This window comes from Polypterus senegalus, chromosome 1, assembly GCF_016835505.1.
Source record: "Polypterus senegalus isolate Bchr_013 chromosome 1, ASM1683550v1, whole genome shotgun sequence".
NCBI classification, from domain to species: Eukaryota; Metazoa; Chordata; class Cladistia; order Polypteriformes; family Polypteridae; genus Polypterus; species Polypterus senegalus.
In genome coordinates this window covers 16951237-16971923 of record NC_053154.1, presented here as the reverse complement: position 1 = coordinate 16971923, position 20687 = coordinate 16951237, and the positions used below count along the sequence as shown (strand labels likewise).

Sequence of the window (20687 nt, the reverse complement as noted above, 5' to 3'; positions counted from 1 at the left end):
ACACTTACAGCTGTAGTTTACTTTTTAGTTTAGCGTGCAGAGTGACATTGCTGCTTCCCTTGCCTCTTGGGAATTTGGTTTGCCGTTTCTTCTTTCGAAGCCGGGACACGCACTAGCAGTAGCACATGCAATATTGTGAATGAAGCACGTTTATCGTGCAAGTGTAAGTGACCTAATGATGTACACGAATGAGTTTATTTGCTCTTCAGGACGGCGTGTCTTTCAGTCAACTTTCACAAACTGTTTTTGGCCAGATCTAGCCTGTAATCTCACGAAAAATAGCATACAACGGTACACTGTAAAAAATACTGCGTTAAAATTACTTAAAAAAATAAGGCAACAAATTACAAGCAATATTTTTGAGTAGATTTAATATACTGCACTACTGAGTAAACTTAATTTATTAATTAACTCAAATTTACCTAAAATAAATGAGTTTGATTAAATATAAGTAGTGGCAAAAATGGTTTCATTTTACTCCGATTTTTATTTGAATTAAAGTACTCAAAAAAAGTGAGTATGCAACGCTGGACAGTAATGACTTAACAAATACATGCTAAAAATCCATATATCGTTATTTATTTGAACATACAGAGATAGTCACAACAACGGAGTTATATATTCAAAGGAAAATTAAATCAAATGTCTGAGGATAATTTTTACTGAATTACTGACATTCAAATGTCAATGAAAATTGTCTTTTCTTTTTTTAAACTTTCTTCAAAAAGTATATCTCAATCAAATAATGTCCCAGGAATGAGTGGTTCTTTGTATCAGTATACTGGTGCTGGATTATGTGAATTTCCCCTTGGGATTAATAAAGTATCTATCTATCTATCTAAACGGGAAGGAAACAGAGAGTGAAATCCTGCGGCAGTTGCCGCTCTTCAAACACGTCCTGCATTTACGCCAACATGTCCTCTTAAATGAATGGCCGCCTTTTCACTACTTTTCAGTATGTGGTAGCGAAAATCCTGAAATAAAATAGGAAACCAAACATCGCTAAATAAATCAAAATGTTAAAAATGAACCAGAAAATACATGGCCTCTGTAGAACACTCATTAAATAAGAGGTCAAATAATAACATGACGGTTAGGCAAATGTCTTTTTATGTTGTTTACAGGTCGTAGTTTAGGACAAACGCCATAGCGTTCTCAAACTTATCTCAAAGTGTCACTTTCTTTTTCTGTGTAAAATAAAAGTTTTAAACGATAAAAAAAAAACATACAAGCATACATAACTATCCTAGAAATGTGCTTGCTTTTTAAAGCGAACCAACGAGGTAAGTTGTTAGAAAGACGCTACCTTGCCCGCCATGTTTCCCACATGAAGGGAAAGTTTTCATGAAAACAACAAATGCTTACATCTATGAGATGAAATACTAGTTATTATTCATTACGGAATTAATATGCTTTATACTCACACATTCGTAGTAAAATAGCTCTTATTATGGATAAGCGTTACAGCTGAATGCGTTGTTGTAAAGACCAGCAAATCAATGTAATGACACGGCACTTCCTCTAACATCTCACTATCATTAAATTTAACTTAACTTAAATGTGTTCAATTCACAGTATATTTTTTTTATATAGAATAAGTTATAAAAAATGTTTACATTTTAAGAAAAATAATAAGTTCACATTATTCTTAATTTTTTTATTGAATTAGAATTAAAATAATCAAGAAAAAGTGTAAAACCCATTTTTATTAATTAAGGTAATGATTATTTTGCGTATAGTTAGCTATTTTTTATTATTATTTTTCACACATGCAAGATTTATTTTTTACAGTGTATAGAACCCTACTTTGAAAATGGGTATACAGTCAACCCTCGTTTATCGCGGTTAATCCGTTCCAGACTCTGCCGCGATAAATGAATTTCCGCGAAGTAGAAACCATATGTTTGTGTGGTTATTTTTATATATTTTAAGCCCTTATAAACTCTCCCACACTGTTAACATTATTAGAGCCCTCTAGACATGAAATAACACCCGTTAGTCAAACGTTTAAACTGTGCTTCATGACAAGACAGAGATGACAGTTCTTTCTCACAATTAAAAGAAAGCAAACATATCTTATCTTCAAAGGAGCAGCGCTCGCTAAGAAAAGCAAACAATCAAAGAATCAATACGTACTTTTAAGTATACAGAAGCACCGCGATAAAGCGCCATTTTGTAGAGGAGCGTCCTATCTTCTAGGCAAACAGCCCCTCTGCTAACAGCCCCCTCTGCTCACACCCCCTCCGTCAGGCAGAGAGAGACGGAGAGAAGCAAACAAAACAAGCGCCACGCGGGAAGCATATCTTTTAGCATTGAGGAGTTTTAGTTAATATGTAATACGTGCTCTGATTGGGTAGCTTGTAAGCCATCCGCCAATAGCGTCCCTTGTATGAAATCAACTGGGCAATCAAACTGAGGAAGCATGTAACCTAAATTAAAAGACCCATTGTCCGCAGAAATCCGCGAATCAGCGAAAAATCCGTGATATATATTTAGATGTGCTTACATTTAAAATGTGCGATAGAGTGAAGCCGCGAAAGTCAAAGCGCGATATAGCGAGGGATTACTGTACGTATGTGAGTGTTTCAAATGGAAGAAACTCAGAATAAGATGCAGGAAACACTTTCCATTATTAAAGTCTATCTGGCTTCTGGGGGCTCTGCCCACCTGGTGTCCCAGGTTGCCCCCAGAAAAATCTGGTCACTGTACTTTAGCTAAATAATACATTAATTAAGCAATTAGAAGACCTGCAAAAGAACCTAATTGAGGCAACTATTTTTACTGGCAGTGGCTCAGGGAGAGAGTTTTTATTCCTCGCATCCCTGTTATACCCTCTGATCTCCCATTTCAATTCAAACGCCTCCAATTTCCAGTAAGGCTCTGCTTTGCGATGACAATTACTAAGTCTCAGGGACAGACCCTACAAAAGGTTGGCATTGATTTGAGACAAGATTACTGTTCACATGGCCAACTGTACATTGCATGCTCAAGAGTAAGCTCAGCGCTCAGCTTGGTCATATTACAACCGGAGGGCCGAACTGACAACGTGGCATACAAAGGGACCCTTAACAGATAGTTATTGGTATATTTTCCCTCAGTTTAAAAAGCTTTACTTTTCTTCTTGATAAAAATTTAAAAGCAGTACTTCGCCGCTGCGAAGCGCGGGTATTTTGCTAGGTTTTAATAAATTAGCAGACCCTTCCGAAATCACAACTTCACTTCACTTTCACATTATGGGTTACCAAGTGTGGACTGATGGGCCAAAATGAAGCAAGAAGACTCAAAGCTGTCATTTCTGCCACAGGGGCCTCTGCCAGCTACCGAATTAAGGGTCCGAATACTTCTAGGAATGCGAGATTTCAATTTTTGGTTTTTACTAAATTAGCAGACCCTTCCGAAATCACAACTTCACTTCACTTTCACATTATGGGTTACCGAGTGTGGATTGTTGGGCCAAAATGGCAAACGACTTAACACAAGAAGACTCAAAGCTGTCATTTCTGCCACAGGGGCTTCTACAAGGTACCAAATTAAGGGTCCGAATACTTCTAGGAATGAGCGATTTCAGCTTTTTAAAATTTTTAATAACTGTGTAAGCCATTTTCAAAACAAGTTGTCATTATGGGTTACGGAGTGTAGGCTGATTGGCCAAAATGGCAAATGTCTCCATTTAAAATGAAACCTGCAACACGATAAAGTTTGTCGAACGTGAAGGGGGTCTCAAAGTTGTCGGAGTCCCCTGTATGACTCATTATTATTGAAATATTGAATAAACAAAAACATTTGACTTGTGAATTAAATTTAGAAAAATTAAAAACAAGTTAGATAATCCCTGAATGTTTCTGAAGATTATGCCTTGCTGGTCTTATTATTTAAATGAGTCTTGACGTGTACCCTTTTTATTTTTTTTCCCCTTTTCAAAAGTATGAAAAAAAAGGAATTTGTTTCTCTTCTTGGTAATCATGTTGTTGTTGTTGTTGTTTTATTTTATTTTTCTTTAATTTTGCAGAACCAGCTTCTTAGCAAAGGCCTGCTGTACATCGAACAGAAGATCCTGCTATATGAAGGTACTCGATGAAAAGCAGACCGCCAAAAGGTGCCACCGGGGGGGTTCTGATGTTAGATGGCGGGCGGTGAGGAGCTTCAGTCCAGTCATTGGCATGGATGTTAAGCTGGGTGGCACTGTGGTGGGCACTGAATACCTCACCGCTCCAGTGTCATGGGTTCAAATCCCAGCTTGGCCACTGTCCACATCCCCATGTTTGTGAAGGCAGGAGGGCCGTGTGGCGAAGTGGCTAAGGCTTTGGACTTCAAACTCTGAGGTTGCGGCTTCAAATCCCACTCCTGACACCAAGACCCAGTCACTTCACCTCGCTGAGCTCCAATTGGAAAAAAATGAAAGAAATGGAACCAGTTGTATTTTGAATGTTGTAAGTTGCCTTGGATAAAAGTCAACAGCCAAATAAGTAAATGTCGGTGTGCGTTTTTTTGACTTTGGATATTCCGCTTGTTGTCCCCGATTCCAAAGACCCACATGTTAGGTTAACTGCCATCTCTAAACTGTCAATGAACAAATCATTACCCAAGAACATGGCGCACAAATCTTACTAATTTTCTTTGTGAGCAAATCATTATCCGAGTATGAGGTTTATGATTCTGAATCATTTGGTTCACAAACGAATCATTACCCCACCACTTGAACGACTCTCTTTCATTTGATTCGTCAATCATTACCCGATAACCTGTTGTATGATTCTTGTTCGTGAACAAATCATTAACAAAGAACAAGTTGGGCAATTCTCAGTCATTCGGTTCATGAAAGAATCATTACCTGAGGGCGAAGTGCACAATTCTCATTCATTTGATTGATGAACAAATCATTACCCGAGAACAAGGCCCACAAATGTCATCCATTTCCTTTGTGATTAATCATTTCCCGAGAACATGGCGTATGACTCTTATTCATTTGCTTCATGATCGAATCATTACCTGAGAACCTAGTGTACACTTCTTGTTCATTTGATTCACGAACAAACCATTACCCGAGAACGAGGTACATGAGTCTCATTGATCTGGTTCATGAAAGAATCATTACCTAAGAACAAGCTGCACGATTCTCATTCTGTTGTTTTGTAAATAAATCATTACCTAAGAACGCGGCTCTCGATTCTTACTCATCTGGTTCACAAACGAATTATTTACCCCACCAGTTGTACAGTTCTCTGTTATTTGATTTGTGAATCATTTACCTGAGAATGAAGTGCACAATTCTCAGTCATTTAGTTCTGCAACAAATCATTACCCAAGAACGAGGTGCACAATTATTTGTTTGCTTCATGAACGAATCATTACCTGAGAACGTGTTGTGCGATTCTTGTTTATTTGATTCGTGAACAAATCATTACTCAAGAATGAGGTGCATGATTCTCTTTGATTTGGTTCATGAAAGAATTATTACCCGAGAACGAGGTGTGCAAATCACATTTGTTTGCTTGTTTCACGAACGAATCATTACCTGAGAATGCGCTGTGCAATTCTTGTTCATTTGATTCACGAACAAAATCATTACCCGAGAACAAGTTGCATGATTCTCTTTGATTGGATTTGTGAATCATTACCTGAAAACGAAGTGCACAATTCTCACTCATTTGCTTCACAAACAAATTTTTACCCGAGAACCTGTTGTGCGATTCTTCATTCGTGAATGAATCGCTACTTGAGAGCCCGTTTGTACAATTCACATGCATTTGGTTCTTGAACAAATCGTTACATGACAACAAATTGCACAATTCTGTTTCATTTGATTCATGGACAGATCATGACCCAAGAACGAGCTGTACGATTCTTGCTCACTTTGTGAATCTTTAAAGTAACATTTTTGGTTTAATTATGCATCTTAAATGTGTCGTCAAGCTTTGTTTAGTGAAAAAGGTGGATATCATATGAATTATCATCATGTAAAATATATTATTGATTATATATACATATATTATTATATTACACTGTGGAGCCGACCCGGACACAGACAGGCGGACATGTTGTTACTCACCACCACACGTTTATTATTTACAATATTTACAATAATGGTCACTCAGACCCAGTCCAAAATCTGTGCACAAACCCCAAACACAGTCCTGCCCACAAATGCCTTCTTCTCGGGCCGCCTCCACTCTCCTCTCTTGCCTCGTCCTTCTTCCACCCGACTCTAGCGCTGAATGAATGGAGACGGCCCCTTTTAAACAGTTCCCGGATGAGCCCCAGGTGATACCGGCATTCCTCCTCTGGCCATGCCCTAGCGTGGCGGAAGTGCCGGCTGTCCTCCTGGCAGCTCTCCAGGTGCCGTCCTAAATCTTCCCCCCAGCACTTCCTGGTGTGGCGGAAGTGCTGGGGTAACAAGTCCCCAAGGCATTGGGGCGCCTCCTGGCCCCCAGAGCAACCAGGAAGGCGGCCCCCATGTGATCCAGGGTGGGCTCTGACCCTCTTCCGGTCCCTCATGGCGTCCCGGCCGGGTCGTTGCCCCTGGCATCCCTGACAACACGTAAACAAATACTGTATATAGTCGCGGATAAGTCGAGGCTTGATTTTACCGTAGAATTTCCGGTATTTTATAATGTCGCTCATATAAGTTGAATGCAGAAAACTCATGCTATTGGTCCAAGAGATTATGATATGCTAACGCCCACCTGAGAGAGGAACCACGGAGCACACGGCCTTTTGTTTTCTATGTATTGTGCCTACGTGACCACACGGTGATATCCAAACTATTCCGAAACGACATTTGCATTGATTTGTGTTTTTTGTATCTCATACCCTCATACTGTAAATCTTTATCGTAAGAGCAACCCTTATCTACGATAGAGTGTTCAATTAGAAGATAATATGAAGCTGGTTTTAAATTAAAAGTTGTTGAAGTGGCGAAAGAAATTGGTAACTGCACCGCTGCAACAAAATTTGATGCGTCTGAGAAACTGATGTGAGATTGGAGGAGGCAAGAAGATGTTACAAAATGTTTATGGCGTGTAAGTCGGGTCTGATTTTATGATCGATTTTTCAGGTTTCAAGACCCGACTTATACGTGAGTAAATACGTTATGCATAATGATGTATGAATGATTAAATTACATATCTGCGATGCAAGTAGATGCCCCTAAACTTCATGTTCTAATCCTTAAATGAATCAAAACAGTCTATTGACTTAGGCGGGTAGTTTGGAGGAATCGGTTCAGTGCCCCTCACTAAGCGACGGTAAGGGTGGCACAACGGTCAGAGCTGCTGCCTCGTAGATCCGTAATCCTGAGTGTTGTGTGTCTGTCTGCGTCTCTCGATTTTTCTAGATGCCCGTGTTTTCCTCAGTTCTTCCTTGTATGTGCTAACCGACATATGCCACACGATGCCACTCTCTGGCACCATGACGAGTGAGTAGAAGCACCTCACCTTGACGTGTTTGTTTTTATACGGTGCCTCTCACACTTGGCCCATTTAAAATCACAAGGCGTCCAGCTAGGGAGGGGATGTTGAAAGATAACCGAAGTACCTGAAGAAGGACAACCCAGACATGAGGGGAAGGTTTAGCCGCCACAGTGACAGGGACTGTGGCCCGGGATTTGAACCGAGGACTTTGCTAGGTGTTAGTGTGGGTGGTAGAAGGGCTTGATAAAGTTCATAATTTAAGGTGCACCATAAACCCCTCGACTCAGGGACCCCCTTGGATTGGTTCTTTTTTTTTATTATTTATTTGGTGACTTGTCCTTTCTTGTTTCACCAGGCAACAATCAGCTCCTGATTTTAGCAGAGATGTGGGAACGCTTCTTCACCGAGATCCTGCCAACTTTACAGGCCATCTTCTACCCTGTACAGGTGAGCTCCATGCGCCACTGCTCAAAGATACGCTGGATTTGTACTTTCAGTGCCACGTGTGCAGAGTCCACTGAAAGTCTCCCCTGCACGTGCCCAACGACATGTAGCCTGCCCCTTCGTGAGTAGAATGGCCTCACCATGCACTGTCCGCCTTCCTTCCGTGATAGCACAATGGAGGCCTGTGTCTTTAGCGTTTCTTGTTCATTCTGCCTCTTGTTCCATTCGCCAGGGCCAGGAGCTGACAGTCAGACAGATGGCCTTGTTGGGCTTTAGAGATCTGGTCCTGCTGAAGCTCCCGCTGGAGGATCTCCTGCCCCCTTTTCAAGCCCAGATGCCGGCAGCCATCACCCAGATGCTGCTCGTCCTGCAGGTATGTGAAGTGACAAGTGCGGCGGTTTAAAGCCACGACTTACACGTAAAGGCCAGGCAGCTTGGTCTTGTACTTTATTACTTCGATCAGGGGGAGGACCACCGTGGCTGCAGGTTTTCATTCTAACCCTGTTCTTAATGAGTGACCTGTTTTTGCTATTACTGTAATTAACTTCTTTTGAATTCATTTTGATTGACTTGTTTTTTAAGATTTGTTCCCCTGAATTTCTTCATTTCTTTCCTTAAATGGCACCCAAACAGAAGTGAAATGTGAAGTGAGGGAGCCAACAGAAGATTAGCTAAGTCAGGGCCTCAAACTCCAAGCAGTTGCTTCATTAGGCGCCGATTCTTGTAGTTAATTAATCCCGTTCTTTAATTCCATGGCTTGTTGCTGCTCTCATTGTGCAATAGCAGACATTTCCTAAACTGTGGATTTTCTCTTTTCTAAGAGCTCTGGTCAAATGTTTTGTGGACCTGAGCAGATCGACATTAATGAGCCCTTCACCCTTTTTATTTTCAGATATTGTATGATGGACGCCAGTTGTTTTGGCTCATTTTGTATCTCATTATTGTTTGGCTGCTTATAAAGGAAAAAGAAACAATAAAGGGGTCCGAGTCTTCAAAAGCTAGTCAATTACAAAGACTGGAAAAGGAAAAACAGGACACACTCATTCAGAAAAGGGTTAGAATGAAAACCTGCAGCCACGGTGGTCCTCCAGGACCGGACTTGGTGACCCCTGACTTAGACAATCCAGGACAGGACACACACACTCTCACACACACACACACATATTGTAATGCTGGCTATTAGAGCTGGGGGGTCTTATCTGTCTGTCACCTCACTCATGTGGCACTTGGTACTGGAATCTCTGTGGCTGTGCGCCATCTGCTGGAAAGCGTTTTGTTCTGCATGTGCTAATAACGTTTAGTGCACACTTCACTGCCATGTGACGGTGCAGGTTGGCTCCAGTCTCCCAACACCATAATGATAGTCATGACCGAGTATTGGGCCAACTGCAATGGATGGGTGTAAAAGTGCCAGCGCTTTTATTCCATGAATGTTTTCAAAAGACAAGCTGAAGAAAACAGGAAAAGGGCGCATCTTCCCATAATAAATAATCCAAGCATCAGATGAGCGTCAGTAGGCTTTAGGAGCCAAGATACCCAAACTATCCATCTATTCATTATCCAACCCGCTATATCCTAACTACAGGGTCACTGGGGTCTGCCGGAGCCAATCCCAGCCAACACAGGGCACAAGGCAGGAAACAAACCCCGGGCAGGGCGCCAGCCCACTGCAGGGCACACACACACTAGGGACAATTTAGGATCGCCAATGCACCTAACCGGCATGTCTTTGGACTTTGGGAGGAAACCCACACAGACATGGGGAGAACATGCAAACTCCACACAGGGAGGACCCGGGAAGTGAACCCAGGTCACCTAAACTGCGAGGCAGCAGCGCTACCCACTGTGCCACCGTGCTGGCCATACCCAAACTATTCTCTAACATTTCAGCAATTATTTACCACCCTGATGCTGATCTTTCTGATCCTAAAATAGGTCGTTACGATAGCAACTGATGAGAAGAACTCATAATGATTTGCAGAATTACCGTATTTGAGGGTTGAACGTCTACAGCGCCTCTTTCTCTCACAGCACGTTGTCATCTCATAACAGGCTAAAATTTCGAGTTTGGGATTTTTCCTTCCAGCCATTTTAGCTCAAGAAACTGTGACACACACACACACTCATCCTTGAGAGATCGATGTGTTCGGTATCAGGAGACCCCCAAACATCGAGATCCACTGAAAAACCGCAGATCTAAAGCTGCCGCTCCTCCCCCACAGATGACAGGTTATGGTGGGGGACGCAAAACAAAAATGCAACAAAGAAATAAGTTCAAAAAAACCGAAAGGTAAAGCAGGGTCAGGATTTACTTTTTTTATTTTAAACCCCCCCCAACGCTTGCTCTCTCCCTCCGCTCTGCCGCAGCTACCACCCTCCTGTTTCTCCCGTCCTGCTTTCCCTCCATGCTCCCCTTTCTCTTTTCGTCTCTCTTTAGGGTCTCACAGTCGCCAGAGACCTCGGGGGTCCCTTCCAAACGCAGCTTAGCCGCAACTGCCTCCTTCGGCATGTCTGCCCCAAGCTGCCTTCTCCCGTCTTCCTCGAACACAACCTGTCAGATCCCGAGGGAGACCTTCGATCGTCCCCCCCGCTACCCCATAACATTCCAAGAATGCTGATCACTTGTTCCTCCCTCCATGACCGCCTGTCTCCACTTGTCCATACGGCCTGACTGAGGATTTATTACCTTCAGGCTTCCTCTGTTCACTCTCTGCCTCTTTCGGTTCTTTTCCTTCTTCCTCTTCCCTTTCTCATCCGACTGCCGCTTTTACACCTCCGTGGGTGCAGTGACTCCGATTAATGTTGCCACCTACAGCTGACCAAAAACCTGGACCTGGCCATACTGACCACAAACTGGCACCCACCTCAGCACGATTATCAGTTCACTGCGCATCTAGGCATGGGGGCCTGGTCATGTCACATGACCTCGCTAGAGCCAATGACGGTGCACACCGGTGCGATGCCGATGGAAATTTCAAGAAGGTGTTTGCTGACGACATTGTGATCTGTAGCGATAGTAGGGAGCAGGTGGAGGAGACCCTGGAGAGGTGGAGATATGAGGTGAGAGGAATGAAGGTCAGTAGGACCACCAAGACAGAATACATGTGTGTGAATGAGAGGGAGGTCAGTGGAATGGTGACGATGATACGGGGAGTAGAGTTGGCGAAGGTGGATGAGTTTAAATACTTGGGATCAACAGTGCAGAGTAATGGAGATTGTGGAAGAGAAGTGAAGAAGAGAGTGCAGGCAGGGTGGAAAGGGTGAAGAAGAGTGTCAGGAGTGATTTGTGACAGACGGGTATCAGCAAGAGTGAAAGAGAAGGTCTACAGGACGGTAGTGAGATCAGCCATGTTATATGGGCTGGAGACGGTGGCACTGACCAGAAAGCAGGAGACAGAGCTGGAGGTGGCAGAGTTAAAGATGCTAAGGTTTGCATTGAGTGTGACGAGGATGGACAGGATTAGAAATGAGGATATTAGAGGGTCGGCTCAGGTTGGACGGTTGGGAGACAAAGTCAGAGAGATGAGATTGCGTTGGTTGGACATGTGCAGAGGAGAGATGAGGGGTATAATGAGAGAAGGGTGCTAAGGATAGAGCTGCCAGGGAAGAGGAGGAGAAGAAGACCTAAGAGAAGGTTTATGGATGTGGTGAGAGAAGACATGCAGGTGATGGGGTGACAGAGCAAGATGATGATGACAGGAAGATATGGAAGAAGATGATCTGCTATGGCGACCCCTAATGAAAGAAGAAGAAGGGCATGAAGACAAAATCTAAAAAGACAGGAATGGCACAAGCTGATCCAGCCTATTGACAACCGGGACAGAAAGTGAATATTTTCACTGAGAATTAAAAAGAAGAACAATCCCAGGAAAACCGGGACAAGGTTGCAGCCCTAACTCCAACGCAGAGCACACAGAGCCAATGAAGCAGTCAAGAGAGACCACATGTTCACGTGCGGGTGCGGCCCGTCCACCGATGCCACACAGCGAGCCAGCCACTTGTTTACTTATTAACCTAAATGACCACTCGCTGCCTAGCCGCAGACCCCCATTATACCACATGTCAACTCTGCTCCATACAGGCGTGTGAAAAAGAAAGTCCACCCCAGTGGAAATTATTGACTTTGTGAACATATTTGAACAGGCCGACATTTGGTCTTCATACACACAGTGGCCGGTGCCACCATTAAGGTGAATTAGGCATTTAACCAGGGTTCAGATCAAGGGGGGGGTACCCAGCCACACGCGGCGGCTACTGAACAGTCAGTTGGCACACTAATAAGCTTGGCCTAGGGTACAAAATAACTTGGCGCTAGCACTGGGTAAAGGTGATCCACCTGAACAACTGCCATGGTGAATCCATTCTCATTATCTCAATGAACAAAAGTGCAAGGGAAAAAAAGTAAGCCCACCTCAATGTTTATCACAACCTCAAGGCCGTCTCGTTTGGCTCAGATGTTCCAGATGATGACGTGAACTTCCTGAGGGAGTCGGCAGGGGGACCTAACCTCCTCCTTATTGAATCCGCGGATATCAAGGGTCTGGTGGTCTCTTCACTATGGACGTGTGTGGCGTCATCACACCAAGATCAAAGAGGCCCCCCCGAAAAACAGGTGGTGGATGCCTAGGAGTCTGGCAAGGGATTTAAAAAGACCACCAAATTATTTGAACTCAATCATTCCACTGTAAGGAAAATCTACAAGTATTGCAGATTTCAAACCAATGCTAATTTGTCCAGAACTGGCCGGCCGAGCAAATTCAAAGTCCAAGAGCTGACCGTTTGATATTAAAAGAGCCGCCAGACATTCATTGCGGGATCTGCAGGTAACTCGGTTAGGGTGTCCAAGTGCACACGTCTACCGTCAGACAGGAGGAAACACAAATATGACCAGCGTGTCAGGTGTGCCAGAGAAAAAACAACCCTGGTGTCCAAAAAGAGAAGAGTCCACTATTGAACATCTGGGCCTTCTAGAAGAAAGTGCTCTGGATAGGCGGGTCACAGGTAGACATGTTGGACACAGTGACAGTTGACAGAGCTGCGAGTTTGTTCATCTGTCTGTCTGTCTGTCTGTCTGTGGCCTCATTCCTGTGACATTTGCTATTGGAATCTCTGGAGTAGTGCGCCATCTGCTGGAAAGCATTTCATCATGCATGTACTAACAGAGTTTAGCACACAGAATGTGTCATGGCTCCCTCTGGCTGCATAGGGTAACTCGGGCGAAGCTCAGGGATTCTTAATCTGTTTGTGTGCACAGGTAGCCCACCATACATTCAAAATGTCAAGGGGTTTTTTGTACATATTAGGTATTTTATCAAAGTGCAACAAATCAACTTGATAGGCAAAGGACTCCCTCAGAAAGAAATGGTGCTTTATCAAGCAATGACTCTATGAGGGGCCACACAACCCAGTAAAGAACCAGATAGATAGATAGACCTGAAAGGCACTATATAATAGATAGATAGATATGAAAGGCACTATATGATAGATAGATAGATACTATATAATAGATAGATAGATAGATAGATGTGAAAGGCACTATATATTAGATAGATAGATAGATGTGAAAGGCACTATATAATAGATAGATGTGAAAGGCACTATATAATAGATAGATAGATATGAAAGGCACTATATAACAGATAGATAGATAGATAGTAAGTAATGAAAGACGATAGATAGACCTGAAAGGCACTATATAATAGAGAGATGGATAGATAGTAAGTAATGAAAGGCGATAGATAGATAGATAGACCTGAAAGGCACTATATAATAGATAGATAGATAGTAAGTAATGAAAGACGATAGATAGATGTGAAAGGCACTATATAATAGATAGATAGATAGATGAGAAAGGCACTATAAGATAGATAGATAGATAGATAGATAGATAGTTAGATAGATAGATAGATATGAAAGGCACTATATAATAGATAGATAGATAGATATGAAAGGCACTATATAACTGATAGATAGATAGATAGTAAGTAATGAAAGGCGATAGATAGATAGATAGATAGATAGATAGATAGATAGATAGATAGATAGACCTGAAAAGCAGTATATGATTGATTCATAGATAGACAGATGTGAAAGACACAATATAACAGATAGACAAACAGACAGGAAAGGTACCATATAATACATAGATGTGAAAGGCACTATATAATAGATAGTGTAACAGAAGGACAAGAGAAAAGATAAAGGTTTGTTTAGACTCAACATATATTGCAAGGCACAAAAGAAATAGCAACAGAGTAGTCAAAAAAAGACCGAGTCCAAAAGTAGACTGACTGAGGAAAAAAGGTGCTGTGCAGGAAGAGGCGGGACCATTAGGGGGTGGCGGGAGTGAGGTCAGCAAGAGGGCGTGGTCTGGACAGGAGGGCGGAAGTTGCCGCTGCTTTCCACAGGTTTTCCTTTCTGTGGATCAGTAGACGAGAGGTCAGAGCACTTTATGAACCCTCAAACTGTCATCTCACCCTCAGTTAAGCACTTTGATTGCCTCCCATGCCCATGTGTGTGACAACAGATAGACGTGAAAGGCACTATATAATATACAGATAGATATGAAGGGCAGACAGAAAGACAGCACTGTATAATATAGATACATTGTAAAGATACCATAGGTTCAGAGATCAATAATAAGATATGAAAGGCACTATATAATAGACACATGGACAGATAGGAATGACACAGTAATACAGTACATGCCATAGATTGGGAGATCAACAATAAAACTTGAAAGGCACTATATAAAAAATGGATTATATAAAAAGGAGATATATGATAGAACAAATGAACTAACTTTTTTTTTCCCCGGGGGGAAATTTGGCTTTTTACAGAAGCTCCTAAAATAAATAAATCCACACTGTAAATAGACAGATAAATAAATCTAAACACATACACTGCGTTCTTCAGAACAAAGGACCATCCCAAAGCAGTTTAGAAAGTCGCACTCATCTGAAGATCAGCAACAAGTGCAGGGATCAACTTCAGTTCTTTTGTTCCAATCAGTTTTACAATAAAATGTAACTGAAGGCACAATGAAGACACCCCTCTGCTGTAAGACGTGCGCTCGGCCGTGAGGTTTATTCATCTATTTATACTTTTCAGGGAATCCATGAGCCTTGTGGACCCAGCAAACAATACTGCCAGCTGGAAAGATTAGTGGAGATGGTGGTCTCACCTTATTTGGGAAACTACCTGGAGGAAAGTCAAACAGCCGGCTCTGTCGGTAAGTCTGTCCAGCAGAGACTCTTAGCTGTCCCTCACTATTCAGAATGGTTTTGTAACTATTTGTTAACTTCAAATTTGTGTACACATTAATAAACAGATTATTATAAATTTGATGGAGTAAATGAAGAACTCTGCACATCAGAACAAATTTGACAAGAACAGATCACTCAGCCTGTCAATCCTTATACCCCAAGTATTACAAAATATCAGATGTTGAAGGGACCCCATGTGGCACACAAAAAAGTAGCCTGCAAATTATACAGTAAACGTAAAGACATCAGAACAATAAAGACGAGAACAGGACATTCAGCCCAACAGAGCTCGCCAGTCCTCTCCACTTATTTCTTCCAAATAGTTTCAAGTTTTGAAAGTCCCTAACGTCTTACTGTCTACCACACTACTTGATCACTTATTCCAAGTGTCTATCGTTCTTTGTGTGAAGAAAAACTTCCTAATGTTTGTGTAAATTTCCCCTTAACAAGTTTCCAACTGTGTCCCCGTGTTCTTGATGAACTCATTTTAAAATACAAGTCTCGATCCACTGGACTAATTCACTTAATCATTTTAAACACTTCAATCATGTCACCTCTTAATCTTCTTAAACTGTAAAGGCTCAGCTCTTTTAATCTTTCCTCATAATTCAACCCCTGTAGCCCTGAATCAGCCTAGTCGCTCTTCTCTGGACCTTTTCTAGTGCTGCTATGTCCTTTTTGTAGCCTGGAGACCCAAACTGCACACAGGACTCAAGATGAGGCCTCACCAGTGAGTTATAAAGCTTGAGCAGAACCTCCTGTGACTTGTACTCCACACATCAAGGCGCTATATAACCTGACATTCTGTTAGCCTTCTTAATGGCTTCTGAACACTGTCTGGAAGTTGATAGCTTAGAGTCCACTATGACTCCTAAATCCTTCTCATAAGGTGGACTCTTGATTTTCCGACCGCCCATTGTGTATTCAAACCTAATATTTTTACTTCCTATGTGTAATTCTTTACATTTACTGACATTAAATTTCATCTGCCATAAATCTGCCCAAGCCTGTATGCTATCCAAGTCCTTCTGTAATGATATAACGGATTCCAAATTATCTGCTAATCCACCTATCTTGGTATCATCTGCAAACTTAACCAGCTTGTTACTTATATTCCTATCTAAATCATTTATATATATTAAAAATAGCAGCAGCCCTAGCACTGACCCCTGCTGGTCACCACTCATAACATCGGCCAGTTCTGATGAGGTTCCTCGCACCATCACCCTCTGCTTCCTGTGTCTGAGCCAATTCTGCACCCATCTAAAAACATCACCCTGAACTCCCACTTCTTTTAACTTGATGCCCAACCTCTCATGTGGCACCTTATCAAATGCTTTCTGAAAGTCCAGATAAATAACATCATCTGCTCCACTTTGATCGTATCCTTTTGTTGCCTCCTCATAGAATTCCAACATGTTAGTAAAACACGACCTCCCTCTTCTGAACCCATGCTGACTGTTCAGAATAACTCCTGTCCTTGCCATGTGTTGCTCAATCTTATCCTTAATAATTCCTTCCATTAATTTTCCTGTGATGCATGTTAAGCTTACTGGCCTATAGTTGCTTGGATCTGCCCTGTCACCCTTTATATAATGGGATGATATTTGCCATTTTCTAGTCCTTCAGAATCTCTCCAGTGCTCAGTGACTTCCTAAAAATATGTGTCAAGGGTTTATATCTGTACTCACTAGCCTCCTTAAGAACACGAGGATAAATATTATCTGGGCCTGGTGATTTGTTTGATTTCATCTTATTTAATCTGAGCAGCACTTCTCCCTCTACAATTTCCAAATCCCTCAGTACCTCCTTAGTAGTCCCTGTTACCACTCTGAGGTTATCCACTTGCTCACTTGTGAACACCTCAGAAAAATGTAAGTTTAGGGCATCTGCTATTTCACTGTCTGTATCTTTTAATTCCCTTTACTATTCCTGATGCACTTCACCTCCTCCATGGCTGTTCTGTTACCACTAAAATACTGAAAGAATCTCTTTGGTCGTCTTTCACTTTATTTTCTTTATTCCTCTCTTACGGTCTTTTAGTTTCCCTAAAATCCTTCTTAACACTGTTTTTACAATCTCCATATAAAATGGCATATGACAGAGACATATGAATTACATTACAAGTAATGCATTTTATTGCTATTATTACAAATGTCTATGATATTTGTGATGCGCCATCTGTTGGAATGACAAATGCAATGTGTATATTTCTATTATTACATGCCATTAGTTATGGGATTCATAAAAGCAATGTTAATGGTTGTGATGTGCCATCTGTTGGAATGACAATTGTAATACATTTTATTACTACACGCATTACAAAATATATTTAAGTAAACGGAGCGCCGTGTGTCTGACTGGTTGCTATGTTTCTGTCATCCCAGCAGATGGCACATCACAACCATTAACGTTGCTTTTATGAATCCCATAACTAATGGCATGTAATAATAGAAATATACACATTGCATTTGTCACTCCAACAGACGGTGCATCACAAACATTTGTAGTAATACATTTTATTACTAGAAATGCTTGTGATGTGCCATGTGCTGGAATGACAAATGCAATGCATTTAGTACAACACGCATTACAAAATATATTCCAAGACATGGTGCATTGCAAACGTTCACGCTGTGGTCTTCGTTGATTGCTTAGATCTCAACCCAGCTTTGACAGGTAGCACAGCTTGTCAAAGGATAAATGTCTGCGTGTCTGTGTATCTGTCCATTTGCTGTGCGTCTGTCAATCTCACAGATGATGCTTCACAAACATTTGTAGTAATAAATATGCATTGCGTTGGTCATTCCAACAAGCGGCGCATTACAAACATTAACACTACTTTTACAAGTCCCATACCATTTGGTATATAACAGAGAAACGTATGCACGGCATTTGATATTCCAACAGATGGCACAACACAAACTTTTGTAGTAACACGTTTTATTACTACAAATGTTTGTGATGTGCCATCTGTTGGAATGACAAGTGCAATGCATTTTATTACTAAATGCATTACACAATACATTTCAATAACTGGTGCATCTGAAATGTTATCATAGAGGTCACAGTTTATTACTTAGATTTTTAAACCGTCTTAGATGGATATCCCAGCTAGTAAAGGGTAAGTGTTTGTGTATCTGGCTGCCATGTCTCTGTTATTCCTACAGATGGCACATCGGAAAAAAATTGCATTTGTAATTCCAACAGATGGTGCACCATAAATATTTGTAGCAATGCAAAGACCCAAGAAAAGAAAGTCTCTTGAAACTCTGAAGTCTTAGGAGGTCTCCGCAATCTCGGATGAAGACGGGCGTCTGCCACAACCTTTTATCCCGTTGCACTAATGACATCACAGACCATACAATTCCAAGTTGTTTCCTTGAAAACATACAGACAAATGACGGAGGCCGTAAGGGAATTAAATACATTGATAAAACAGTATAATGTTATTTTAAAAAATCCCAACACAAGAAACAGGATAATCCAGCTCTCCATAATCAAAACTCCAACACAAGGCGAGAAAAAGCCAAGAGAAAAGGCAAAGTAAAGAGCAAGAAAGATTCAATAAGACCATAAAGGCGACGATTTGTATCATTAGTTCATTTCTAGAGTTGGTTTGGCTCACAGAGTGTAATTAGAAGCGGATTTGGCTGCTGAATATGACCTGAATGTTGATTTTATTTATATTTTATTTCAGGGAGTCGGCTTTGTAAATCCCGTCCCAACATGATGGGCATCTCACAGTATGGCCCTGAAATCGTCATCACGTCCCACGCCCAAGATTCATCTTTGGCGCCCCTCGTGGAGCAAGAGGGCGAAGTCTACCTGGAAAAAGTCGGTGGGGTGCGACGGCACACCATAGCCAACGCCCACCCGGATCTCCAGTTCATTACTGTGGCCACCATGATGCACGCCGGCCTGGTGGAGGACCCCGGTTTGGCACGCCCGCACTTTGTCAGCGATCAATGCCTGGTAGACACACCCGAGGACCTGCTGATGGTTTCTCCCGACTTGAACTGCCAAGCCCTAACTTAGGGTGTCATTCCCAGCTTTTTGTGGATTATAAATTACATGCCACCCCACCCAGACGCCTCAGACTTCAGCGACTCCGTCGGGCACGTCGGTCGACACCTCGGCTCTACCCGGCTGGGGTGCCCCACCTTTCAGGGTCTTTTTTTTTCTGCGCCTTGTCGGTAGTCGTCTGTCTCAGCAGAATGTCATCAGAAGACGTCTTCGAACGGATGGCGGCCTCCCTGTGCGGGCAGCAAAAGGAGCGGCGACTTCAAAGGTCCGGTCAGCGTCGGTCATCGGCGGGCGATGGTTTTAAAGTTCCCTTTCTTCTCCAATTTTGCAACAAGTGTCGCCTGTAAAAATGAAAGAAATGTATTTTTTGTTCCTGGAGAGTTGTCCAGATATTATGGTACTTTAAAATGTCACAAATTGAAAATGCTGATCAAGTACGATAAAAAGGAAGGGAGAGTGTTCAATTTCTTCAAATGGATGGAGTGGGAGATTGTGGCTTGCCATTGCATCTCGTTTTACGCGGAGATTTAAAAAAAAAAAAAAAGGAATGCCAATTGGTGATCGTGTTTGATTATTTTATTTAATTAGGGACGAGACAACTGAAAAGAATGGGACGTCACATGCATACAGTGACGTTTATTGTGCCACCTTTTATAATGCAGAGGCACGAAGCTGGGGCGCTCCTGGGGACCCTTGTCCCACACAATTATGACATGCGCTACCGATGCCAAGAGCGGCAGCTGTAGTGAAGAATTATGTTGGTTCGGGTTAAATTACAACCACTGCACACATCCGGTTAGAGATGGATGAAGATGTCCAAATTCTACTTATTCATTTCTTCCAAACGTATACAAACGTGAAGATATGGTTTAATAAATAATTATGCAAACTTTCACATTTAACTCTACTGCTCAGACGCCACCAAACAATCTATAAGGTTCAAAGTGAAGCCCTGTGATTGGCCAAGTTCCAGCTCAGCACAGGCCAATCACAATAACTAATAAATCAAGGTGGAAGACAACTAACTGAAGGAGGTACAACACATAAATAATATATTGCCTTTTCAACAGCAGCAAAGCTAAATAAATAAAATGATCCGCAGCGCGAGTCACCAACACCACTTCTCTGCTAACAACGCAACAAGTACAGAGATGACCAGCAGAAGCAGGTGGAAATAGACAAACAAATCTGTTATTTACGATACCAGCGACACCCCCCCACACACTGACAGATTATAGTACGAGACACTCCACTGATAACAACACGAATACACAAATAATTATCTTAAAGGAATAACTGAGTGAAAAGTCATTTGATGGTCCAAGCGTGGAAACACTGATCATTTTTTTTTTAATATTTGCTATTGCAAGGGTTACGTCGAGTCGTACCTCAATACTGAGAAACCTCCTCACGCAGGCAGCTCCCATGTTCTCCATAAAAGGGTCCTGCCTTCCTTGAACGACCCCCGGGTTCACCTGACCATCTATATATATATATATATAATTCACTATGGCAAGACAGAAGGGGCGTGGATTCACTAAGA

At 42.0% G+C, this 20687-nt stretch overlaps 1 protein-coding gene across 2 annotated transcripts in view; it reads left to right on the top strand.

Moving 5' to 3' along the window:
* Window positions 1-19672, top strand: part of LOC120523216 (proline-rich protein 5-like) — a 153512-nt gene extending 133840 nt beyond the window's left edge. For both annotated transcript variants that reach the window (XM_039744292.1, XM_039744301.1), the window contains 5 exons: window positions 4010-4067; window positions 7765-7856; window positions 8086-8226; window positions 14964-15084; window positions 18819-19672. In XM_039744292.1, coding sequence (XP_039600226.1) covers window positions 4010-4067; window positions 7765-7856; window positions 8086-8226; window positions 14964-15084; window positions 18819-19156 — 750 coding nt within the window. In that variant the 3' untranslated portion in view covers window positions 19157-19672. The remainder of the gene's footprint in view (window positions 1-4009; window positions 4068-7764; window positions 7857-8085; window positions 8227-14963; window positions 15085-18818) is intronic.
* Window positions 19673-20687: the final 1015 nt, after the last annotated feature.